This window comes from Solanum verrucosum, unplaced genomic scaffold (genome assembly GCF_900185275.1).
Source record: "Solanum verrucosum unplaced genomic scaffold, falcon-dt-bn FXZP01000106.1, whole genome shotgun sequence".
NCBI lineage: Eukaryota > Viridiplantae > Streptophyta > Magnoliopsida > Solanales > Solanaceae > Solanum > Solanum verrucosum.
Window position 1 is genome coordinate 513,437 of NW_026020130.1, and position 12,069 is coordinate 525,505.

Consider the following 12,069-nt stretch of genomic DNA (forward strand, 5'->3'; position numbering starts at 1 on the left):
TCCAAACACCGTTGTTGTCTCAAATTGAGATCCCTCTTGCTAAAAAATATCCTAAAAGTAGCAGTGATCTGTGAAATTCTCACAATGTATACCATAGAGGTAATGCCTTCAAATCTTCAAAGAAAATACTATTGTTGGCACACCTAGATCATGAGTAGAATAGTTCTTCTTCTCATGAAGCTTCAACATATGTGATGTTTGATCCACAACCTTTCTCTTTGGCTTATAGAGAATTCTAATATCTTTTTCTAAATTTTGAGGGACCTCTATTTATAGTTGTAGGATGAATGAATTGTGATAATAATAAAATCTTTTCGACCAATCATCTTGGAGTTGACACAACAACATTTGATTAGTCAGAACAAATCACATGTATACATAACCCCATTTCTTTAGCCTTTGATTTGACTAGATATAGTATATCATTTTGACATATAACATGATTCTATTGGTTCATACATTTGACCATTGACACATAAATGAAATCAATGTAGGTATCTAGGATAAAATGACTTTTTGTACATGATAAAATGGATTCATCATTTGTAGTCCAATTAAATAAGCTAGTGGAATGTATTATTTATACCTTATAAAATCATATTTAATGAACTTAATTGAATAATTAATTCAATTATTAAATTTGTCGTGGATTAAAGTTTAATACAATTTTTTTGTTATTAAAAAAAAAGAAGAGAATAATTCTCATATGGCTAGTTAAATTTGGGACAGAAGGATTTATGAAATTTATCATCAGGTAAAGATGAAGCAATTGTAGGCTATTTACTGTTTAATTTTGTTTTACGATTGATTTTGGATATGAAGGGGAAACCCTAGTTTTGAGATAGGAGAAAAAATGGGAGCTTCAATGTGGAGTATACAACTTCATACCGTCTCAGTTCCGGTACCACTTGAGGCATTCCGGAGGTATACTAGGACTAGGAAGAGGACCTTCAAGAAGCTTAACGTAGTTGCAAATGGTGATGCCAAGAATTCGAAGAATCTTCCGCACCAAGTTATGGTTGTCAAGTCCAACAAGCCCAATTTTCCTCTTCTACTGCAACACGCTGTTACCAAATTACAAGAGAGCGTCAAATCTCTACCTCCCGCTACCCTTCTGGTAAATGGCTCAACATGTCTATATTCATATCACTTTTTTGTTCTCCCTGCTATCTTATGGTATGTGATATGATGTTTTGTTTCCTACTTTTTCTCGACATACCAACTATTTCTTTCTTCAGTGAGATTGCAAATTTTTCATGTTCCATTTGGGCTCTCAATAATTCCGATTAGATGTTAAGATCCAGTGCAATGTATTTATTGATTAAATTCACGATTAAAAGCAGCTTAGACCTTGTATTCACTTTTATTTAGAGACCTTTGGGTTCTAAGATGGAGACCAGGTTCGGCAGAGGACCCATTGGTCAAAGGAAAGGGAAGGTCCTGCTTTCTTCATTTTGGTATTTTCTCTTTAATACATGTGTTTTTATTGCAGGTAAAGAAACATTCTGGTGTTAGTTTAGCAATTGCACTATCTACCATGGTCACCTTGTTGGTTATTTTGGTGAGGAGTTATGTTGCAAAAAGGTCAAAACGCAACCGCCCTGGGTCTGTAGCTGATCTTGTCAGGCGTGGTCAATTAAGATCGGATAGAAGAGGCATGTATGGATCATTAACCTTTTGAATTGCTTGTCTATGATGTATTTCTTCTTCTGTTTCATTACTTTTCAGGATGTAGATTCTCGTCATATGATCATATTCTGCTGAGATGATAATTTTTTGAAATTCAGTGCTTGCATAGTTTTTAAATGCTGCAATGCATGCTTTTGCTTATTGATTTGTCTTGAAATTCAGATCAAATCCTCTTAAATATGACGACCCATTCAATAATCCATTAGTGAAAGTCAGCAAGAGCAATTCAACTGTAGAGATGTGTGGGCAAGTGTACCGTTTGGCACCAGTAACTCTTACCAAGGAGCAACAAGCTGTCCATCAGAAGCGGAGATCACGTGCATATCAGTGGAAGAGACCAACATTGTTTCTTAGAGAAGGTGATTCAGTGCCTCCTGATGTGGATCCTGACACTATCAGGTGGATTCCTGCAAATCATCCTTTTGCAACTACTGCAAGTGAAATTGACGAGGATCTGGCACAAACTAATGTTTATCAGAAGCACGGTGTTCCATTCCGTATTCAGGCAGAACATGAAGCCCTGCAGAGAAAACTTGAGGCACTCCAAAGTGTAAGCAATCATAACCCCTAATATTAGTTTATAAATGTGGTAAAGAAAAGCAAATGCACGACATGATTCTCACAGTTGTTAAAATCTTTACATCTTCAGGCCGGTTACCACCGATATCACCTTAGACTTCCTGGTTTTATAAGTGTGTTCAATACATTTTTATAACAGCATATGCCATTACACTGTTGCATTATCATTTATCAGATTGCAATATCAATTACATTCATGCAAATGTTATCTGATTTGTAGCTTAACTGCAAGATTCTCCAGGTTTCTTGCGTTAAAATTCTGGGGGAAGTTAAAATAATGCAGACTTTGTTTTCCTTTTATTTTAAGCGATAAACTGCTTTATGTATTGTGAAAAATAATGGACATCTAGATGCTATATTCTAAGCTTGCAGTAAGAAGGGAAAAGAATAGATAGGAGACAGGACATAACCTCCCATCTCAATTAAATGGAAAGAGATGTTAGCTTCAGAGTTGCCTGCACATTTGGTGAAATTTCCCTAGACATCGTTGTTATACATAGTTGTAGTAGCAACGAAACACCCCACTTTTGCGTCATGGATTTTTTTCTATTTTAATATGGTCGTTCATAGTGCTTTGAGGGTTATCTGGTTTTCCCTGAGTGGGAATTTCGTATAGGTTGATATACTTGTGCGTAAATAGGGAGCACAAAAGAATTTGAAACCAGTAGCAGTAAAAAAATGTGAAAAAAATGACTGTCTAGGAACACTAATTGAATTGTGTTCGAGTCCTAACTAGTTTCTATAAACGTCGTTGCACGTTAATAATATCGTGTAATGGTCGTGTCAATTATTTATATGCAGGCACAACAATGGACATTTTCTGAACCTGCAAAAACTAATCAATTTAGTTAAGTTAGATAATATTGTTATGGACTTGTAGTTTGAAAAATTGCAATGTGATCATACAATACCCTTTTTTTTTGGGTCATGAAGATTATATTAACTTCAAACAAGATTTACAAGGGAGGCAGTAGCTACCATATTGGAGTACATATTGTTTATAGTAGTAGCTATGCTATTATTAGCATTACGAACATTCCTATCACTAGTAGTATTTGTAGTAGCTTGTGATGGGTAGTTACAAAAAGAGTAATTTTGCTGGAGCGTGAGCACATCTCACGAGACATATCTCGTCGTGGTGACACCTCCCTGATCTGCTTCTAGGAGATCCTTAACAAAAGCAGGAGGTTGCTATACAAGGTTGGTGCTGCTTCCACTGAATGATTTTCGTAAGACTTCTTTTGTACTTTTAATGAGGAGTGAGAACATATGTTGGCAATAGCTATTGAGTATTAATCAAGTAACAAATAGTTAGAATGTCTAACCAATAGTAACAAAGAGTTAGAAGATCTGACGATCATGTGATATGTTCAAAGTTACCAATATAACCTGTTTCAAATAGAGTGATTCAAAAATTAAATTATTCAATTTCTGCTTGATAATATATGCCTTGTTACCAAATAGGAAAATAGGTCCAAATATGTACTTCATATTTACTTCAAACATATAATTTGAAGATAAATAATATGTCAAGACAACTATAGTTGAAGCACTATTACTGGGTACTAATTTGATATCTGCTAAAGTTGCTTGAATGCTTGTAGTAAAATTGAGATTTTGTAAGCAAATCATTTTTATTTAAAAAGGACAAGCTCATCACTTAATTAGAGTCAATTACACATTTGGTGCAGTTGCCAACTTTTATTTGTAGCGGATTCCCTTAATGCGTACTACACATTAGGTGAGGTGCCATGGTGTATGTTTTTGGGAGATGACATTTTTTGATCAAAGAGACTCCGGGTGGAGTTAACAATAGGTTGGAGGTGTGGAGACTGACTCTGGAGTCTAAAGGGTTCAGGTTGAGGAGGACCAATAAAAAGTATATAGAGTGTAAATTTAGTGATGTGACACATGAGGAAGGTGTGGAAGTGAGACTTGATGCACAAGTTGTTCTCAAGAGGGAAAGATTTCTTTCTCAAAAAAAAAAAAAGAGGGAAAGATTTAAGTATTTGGGGTCTTTGATACATGGAAATGGGGAGATCAACAATGATGTCACACATATTAGTGCGACATGGATAAAGTGGAGGCTTTCATCCGATGTCATGTGTGACGAGAAGGTACCACCAAAACTTAAAGGTATGTTCTATAGAGTGGTGGTTAGATCGACTTTGTTGTATGGGATAAAGTGTTGGCAAGTCAAGGTTCAGAAGATGCAAGTGGTGGAAATGAGGATGTATGAGTGGGCATACTAGGAGCGATAGAGTTAGGAATGAGGATATCTGGGACAAAGTAGGAGTGACCTTTGTAGTAGACAAGATGATGGAAATGAGACTAAGATAGTTTGGGCATGTGAAAAGGAGGTGTGAATGCTCCAATGAGGATGTGTGAGAGGTATGACATAGTGGGGTCGAGGAGAGGCAGAGGTAGGCCAAATAAGTATTGGGGAGAGGTGATTAGACATGATATGGAACATCTTTTGCTTATCGAGGACATAATCTTAGATAGGAGGGTATGGAGGTTGCAAATAAGGGTAGAAGGTTAACAGGCAGTCAGGAGTTGTCTTATTACTAAGCAATTCATGTATTTGGCTTAATGCAGGGGATAAAGCACCAGGCCCTGATGGTTTCTCAATGGCCTTTTACATACAGTGCTGGGAAGTGATTAAGGAGGAACTGGTAGCTGCCATCCAAAATTTCCATGATCAGGGCTATTTGGAGAAAAGTTTTAATGCCACTTTTATAGCCCTGATTCCTAAGAAAGTGGGAGCATCTGAATTGAAAGATTTTAGGCCAATTAGCCTAATTGGGAGCTTCTACAAAATCATCTCAAAGATCCTAACAGAAAGACTCAAGAGGGTTATGCCAAAGTTAGTAGATGAACAACAAATGGCCTTCATAAAGGGTAGGCAAATTATGGATGCCATTCTGGTGGCCAATGAATGTGTAGATGTGAGAACCATATCCAAAGTCCCAGGAATTCTTTGCAAGCTAGACATAGAGAAAGCTTGTGATCACTTGAACTGGGAATTTTTGTGGAGCACACTCAGGAGGATGGGGTTTGGCAACACCTGGATAAGATGGATGAGATTTTGTATGACCACTGTGAAGTTCTCTGTTTTGATCAATGGCTCACCATCTGGCTTCTTTTCCTCTGAGAGAGGATTGAGACAAGGAGACCCCCTTTCTCCTTTTCTTTTCATCCTAGCTATGGGAGGTCTAAGTGATATGCTGAAGTTTGCTCAGGTTAATAACAACATTAGGGGCTTCAAAGTGAGTCAGGGGGATTCACTGGGAGTGTCTATCTCCCATCTACAATATGCTGATGACACATTAGTATTTTGTGATGCAGAAAGTGAACAACTGAAACACTTAAGGGCTATTTTCATTATGTTTGAAGCAATATCTGGACTCCATATCAATTGGGGAAAGAGCTTTATTTATCTTGTGAATGAAGTACCACAGATCAGCCTCCTGGCAAACATTTTAGGTGGCAAGATAGGGGAACTTCCCACCACCTATCTTGGCATGCCTTTGGGAGCAAAGAGTAAATCTTTGAGCATCTGGAACTTTGTGGTAGAAAAATGTGAAAGGAAGTTGGTTAACTGGAAAAGTCAATACTTATCCTCGGGTGGTAGAGTCACACTTATCAACAGTGTTCTTGATGCCATGCCAACCTATATGATGTCCCTTTTTCCTATGCCTGGGAAGATCATTCAGAGGCTGGACACAATCAGAAGAAATTTTCTTTGGCAAGGTAATGGGGAAGGGGTCAAGAAATTTCACTTGGTCAAGTGGGATGCTGTTATTTCCAACAAAAAAGAGGGAGGTCTGGGAATTAAGAATTTGAAAGCCCACAATAAGAGCCTTCTGCTAAAATGGCTCTGGAGACTAGCAACAGATGATCAGAGCTTATGGAAGGACACTATCTTTGCCAGATATGGAAAGGAAGGATCATGGACTACTAAGGAGGTCAATACTCCTTATGGTGTGGGTCTATGGAGAACTATTAGAAATCAGTGGCCAAGAATTTGGAACAACTCTGTGATTAATATGGGAAATGGGAGGAAAACTTTGTTCTGGAATGATACATGGATGGGACAAACACCTTTGAGACAGCAGTTCCCAGACATTTATATCCTCAATCAGCAGAAAATGGCTACAATTGTAGAAGTCAGAAATGAACAAGGATGGAACCTGATTTTTAGAAGGTTCCTCAATGACTGGGAAGTGGAGAGAATGACTCAGTTTTATAATACCTTGGAACAAGCCAAGAACCTCACTTGTGAGGAAGACAAATTGACATGGAAGCTGGAGAAAGACGGCAAGTTCAAGGTGAAATCAGCCTACAAATTACTAGACACTTCAACTGAAACAAAGGAGTTGTGGCCTTGGAAGATGATCTGGAAAGGGAAAATACCACATAAGGTGGCTTACTTCACATGGCTTGTTGCAAGACAATCTGTTCTGACTCAGGATAACTTAATGAAAAGAGGAAAGGACTTATGCTCCAGATGTTTTTTGTGTGAATCTGAGACAGAGACAATAAACCATCTTTTTTTGCATTGTAAAGTGACTGAGAAGCTATGGAAGTATTTCATTAACCGAAGAGGTATCACATGGACCATGCCTAGAAATACTGCAGAAGTCCTAGCATGCTGGAATAGAGATGGAAGTCAGTCAGGACACAAGGAGAGATGGAAGATTGTCCCTGCCTGCATCTGGTGGACAATATGGAGTGAGAGAAATCAGAGATGTTTTGAGAACAAGAGCATCCCTTTCCAAAGCATTAAAATGAATTGTTTAGTGACCTTTTACTTTTGGTGTATCCATTCTATTCCCAAGGATCCGGGGGACATCACCCTATTCTTAGATAGTTTATGAGGGAGATAGGTGCTTAGTTTCTTTTTGGTAAACCCTCTATACTTTTGATGTAATTACTACAGGAGTTCACTATTGGTGTACTTCTATGTTTATAATACCAATTAACTTTTTCAAAAAAAAAAATGTATTTGGCTTAATGCTAGTAAAGAGCACTATGTCAGTCATAGTATTACCCTATTCATGTAGTCTTTGACCTTTTGTATCTGATATCACCTATTCATGTGTTTAGGTGATCGCACCTTGTTATTGTTGTTTTTGTTACATTTCCTTGCTTATATCATATATTTTCCGCATTGCAATTAGTTGTCATATTTCTCTCTACTGCTATTTTTCTTTTAGTTACTGCTTTGATTTGCTTGAGTCGAGGGTTTCTTGAAAAACCTCTCTACCTTGGAGAGGTAGTGGTAAGGCCTGCATACGTAGTATCCTCCTCAGACCCTACTTTGTGGGATTTCAGTGGGTATGTTGTATCCCATCCAACTTATGATTATTTTGTCCCATTTGCAGGATAAATTTATACCATCAACCAAATGCAGTATAAATTTTATCCCACACTTAATCCTCGTATATCCCATCTTATCCCATTCAATTTGGGATTATTTTGTCCCATCTCCCAGGTGGGATAAATTAGTCGAGGACTATTATCCCAGGATAATTTAGTTCGCGTACCAAATAACCCCTTATAGTGAATTTTCCGTCGTTCTGTCAATACTATGTATTGCGATCCTCGACTTGTTCATTGAGAGTCACCGTCTCTGAATCTTTTAAAAGATCAGCTAGTCTGGGAACTTTCCAATCAAAGCTAGTAAAGTTGTAGTCCACCTTAGGATACTGCATTTCTTTTACATTGGTAATCTCCCTCCCCTCTGTTCATTTCTTGTTTGGGACTAAGGTGTAGTTGAAATACTTTTTCGTTCTTGTTTTGGAAAAAGTTAATTAAAACTTTTCATACATTAGCATGAACAAGATACTCTGTTTACATAAAAAAAATACAGACATCCTTGCTTCTGGAATTCCCTTTTTGTCGTCAGTTGGTTCAGTTTAATACCCTTTTCTTTGGATAAGGTTAATACTCCTTAGGCTTAAGAACATGTTCCAGATTTCTCTTGCTGCTTTTCAATGTATGGACTAGTGGGTTGTGTCTTCCATATCCTTACAGCACCTACAACATCTGTTGCATATGTAGAACCTTTTCTTGACAATTCATGTTGTGTCAAGCGTGCATCATGTAAGGCTGTACTTTAAGAGCTTTGTCGGTGCATTTTTTCCGAAACTGATGGGCAAGGTTATTTGCATTCTATTTCTTGTCAGCTTCTTCTCCTGAACTTTTTATATTCTCTCTTCACTAAAATTGTCCCTGTGCTATTGCCTCAAATAATTCTTGCTTTTCACCTTCCCGTTTTACTTTTTCCAACATCCGTAAAAGTGGTCAGATTGTCAATTCACAGTTCTGCCGTTGTTCCAAATTTCAGATTCTGTTTCCCATTATTCCTGCATTGTGCAATAGCTTCAACTTCTTGTTAGGAAATCGGTCTCTCAGAGGTCCATGTCCCAACCATGCATCCTCCCAAAATCTCACCTTCCCATCTCTCAATTCAAGACTCATATTTAACCCGAGTTTGTTAACATCCCCCAATGAAAGACCATCCAGGTGGCAAGCGGAGAAAATGATCAAAATGGTCTTTAATGTATGGGTAATGCTTTATCTTGGTCCGTAATATAATTCACTTTATTGATATAGTCCTAAATGTATAACAAAAATGTTCATTTTGGTCCTCAATATATTTGACCGGATTGAAATGTAACAAAAGGTGTTCTTTTTTGTTTTTACCCTAAACCTAACAAATTTATTAAAAAGAAAAGTGTTAAATTTACCTGTTGATCCCATATGGTTAACAAAATCCACCATTGTTGTCTTCTTTGTTAGCTCTAGAATGTGCATGTACACAGAAAGGATCAGACATGAATATTTTTTTTGTTTGGATCCCTTTTTGTAACTTTGAGGGAAAACAGAAATGAGTACTAGGTAAGTAGAATAATATTTTAGAAAAGAGAAAATAGTAAATTTTGTTGGAGAACGTGGGAAAAATGATGTTAGATTTTATGGAGTACTTTTTTGGAGCTAACAAAGAAGACATCAATAGTGAATTTTATTAGCCACGTACGTCCACGGATAAGTTTAATTTTTTTTTATTAATCTGTTATGTTTAGGATAAAAGACCAAAATAAACACATTTTGTTATACATTAAGGACCATTTGTGAAATATATTAAGAATCAGAATGAATATATGTGTTATACATTAAGAACCATTTCAATAAAATAAAATATAGGGAAAAAGGACAAATATACCTCTGAACTATTGAAAATGGTATGCATATACCCTTCGTTATACTATTGAGACACCAAAGTCCTTGCCGTCCAAAAAGTGGAGCACTTCTATCCATCACACTAACTGAAGGACACGTGGCACCATCTCAATAATTTGCACGATTTTTATTTTATTTTTACTCAAAAACTAAAATCCCACCCAATTATATCCTAACCCACTTAAGACCCGAATTAACAAACCCTAACTACACGAATTCTCAAAGAAACTTCGCAATTTGCAAAATATTAATCATTCACTCGACTTCAGTTCATCAAGTTGACTCGTCGCCATGTCCGACCACCAGCGAACTCAGAAGGATGATCCTTCCTGCTTAATTACAACTCCAATGAACTCTGAATCGCCTCTGATTTTCTCTCCAATTGGCTCTTCTTTCTCTCCTGTAACCTCTATCGCTCTTGCACCCAGACCATCTCCGATTGAATTGTGTAGTTCATATACTAATTTATACTCGCAATTTGGATAAAGTTTCCAGCTTTTATGTGCTTTACTCTTTTTGTTGGATGAGATAGCGTGTTACTTCAAATTAGTTTATTTGTTTGATTTTTTATTGAAATTTTGTAAAAAATGTGTTTCTTAGGTTTATGTAGTCATGAAGAATCGTAGAATAGATACACAATTTTCACAGCCAGTAGACGGATTGAATAGAGCCAGATTTACATATGAATTAGATTAAGCTGAATGGAGAAGACCACAAAGACAAGCAAATTTTGGGGCTTTCCAGATTTTGAGAATTTTGTAGATATGGACTAAGTGGTCAAGAAAGTGTCGTGTTTGTACCAGCACTCGTCGATGCCGATGGAATGTAAAATGACAATAAGGTTGGGAAGATCTTTGTCGATTGATTCGAATTCTCCGCGAAGAAAAGGACGAGATGATTCCAAAAGGAAATGGAGATATGGGTTTTCAGTAGGAGAAAGAGAACTCATTGATGAAGGCATTTTTCTTTTTGCTTGGTTGAAGAACAATGGAGGATGCAAGTATGGAGGAAGAAGGAGGATATGGTGGCTATATGAAGAAGGATAAGAATAGTAGTTTGGGTATATTATTAGGGTGTTAGTGAGTGAGTGGGTTAGATAATTATTTGGGTGGGTGTTTTTTAGTTTGGGTGGTCTTTTTTGGTGAGTTTAAATTAAGTGAATAATTGGATAGATGCACAAGATGGTTGCACGTGTCCGTCCGTTAGTGTGAAGGATATAAGGGCTCCACTTTTTGGACGGCAAGGACTTTGGTGTCCCAATAGTATAACGAAGGGTATAGGCGTACCATTTTCGATAGTTCGGGGGTATATTAGTCTTTTTTCCCTAAAATATATTAGGAACACGTTAAGGACCATTTTGATCATTTTCTCGTGGCCAACGAGTATAGTCTGTCCACAATTTTGATGTATTTATCCATATAATCTATCAATTGTTGACCACGTGTTTTAATTTCTCCTTGTATACATTAGAATGTGCATGCATAAATCATGCTGGATGTCAATGGCAGTTCAATCAATTTGGAGTTTTACTTTCTTCCTATTATTAGTAAATGGCATGAAATCCCTGATGTCATCATTACAGGAGCAAAAACTTGGTAAACTAGTGATAGATCCTGGGGCTGCAAAAGATTTTGAGAGGCCATTCAAAACACGACTAAAGACAGAGGAGCAGCTCGATCAAGGCCCAAATAACCGGCAAATGGGCTCCAATAGTTCAGAATCAGAGGGTGCTCGTGATTCATTTGTGAACAAGCATAGTTCTGAAGAAATGGAGAAACCCTAGGTTTGTTTCAATACCGTTTTGTAAATTCTGTTAGAAATAGGTTAATGGCCAAGTTTGAATGAAGACTTGATAGTCATGTTTTCAGTCCTGACGTTGCTGTGTTCCAACAGCAGCAGAAATGAGACTGTAAATTTAAGTTTATTCCTTTGCAGCCAACTGTCTGTCTATACCTATTATTTGATTCTGGTAGTAGTGGACTTAACTTTTGTAACATTTGCCTATTCATTCCCTCGACTCAGGTTTTAAACCAATGGCGGAACCATTCCAGAACCTCCGCTCAGGTCTGTTTTATTTTAAGGAAAAGGGTATGATATACTCCTTAACTTTGCAATTTAGAGTTGATATATCCTTCGTTATTAAAGTGATTCATATTGTTACAAAAATGACTTTGATATACCCTTTTGCTCCAATGGATTTGAAGAAATTAATTTTAAATTAGTTTTTGATTTTCCATTTTTAAAAATCCGTATTATATTTGATTCTTCTCTCATGTGATTTTCTTTTACTTTTTTGATTCAATAGCTAATTTGAGTATTATTTTGATGGTTAAATTTATTTTACATTTTTTTTTGTAAAATTTATCATCCCTATTTTTTTTTACAAATATAAAAAATAAATTACAATATGGCTGTAAAAAATTAGTTTTAATTATTTTTTCCAACTTTTTTTCGCTTATACTATTCACTTTGTTTCGTTTCATATTTTTACATTGAAGAATGAAAGAAAAAAATGAAATAAAAATAGGAAACTCAAATAAAGATAAATAAATA

General features: G+C 36.5%; 1 protein-coding gene across 1 annotated transcript; it reads left to right on the forward strand.

The window, feature by feature from the left end:
• Positions 1-814: 814 nt before the first annotated feature.
• On the forward strand, positions 815-11,510 carry LOC125827336 (protein MULTIPLE CHLOROPLAST DIVISION SITE 1). Its single transcript, XM_049506640.1, has 4 exons — positions 815-1,117; positions 1,493-1,659; positions 1,852-2,239; positions 11,099-11,510. The coding sequence occupies exons 1-4, from the start codon at positions 854-856 to the stop codon at positions 11,297-11,299; spliced, it is 1,020 nt and encodes a 339-aa protein (XP_049362597.1). The 5' UTR covers positions 815-853; the 3' UTR covers positions 11,300-11,510.
• The last annotated feature ends 559 nt before the right edge of the window (positions 11,511-12,069 follow it).

Bases quoted from the DNA above. Each gene is read 5' to 3' on its own strand.
- LOC125827336 (XM_049506640.1), top strand. From the start codon at position 854: ATGGGAGCTTCAATGTGGAGTATACAACTTCATACCGTCTCAGTTCCG. The intron at 1,118-1,492 runs GTAAATGGCTCA...TTTTTATTGCAG, and splicing joins TACCTCCCGCTACCCTTCTG to GTAAAGAAACATTCTGGTGT. The intron at 2,240-11,098 runs GTAAGCAATCAT...TCATCATTACAG, and splicing joins AACTTGAGGCACTCCAAAGT to GAGCAAAAACTTGGTAAACT.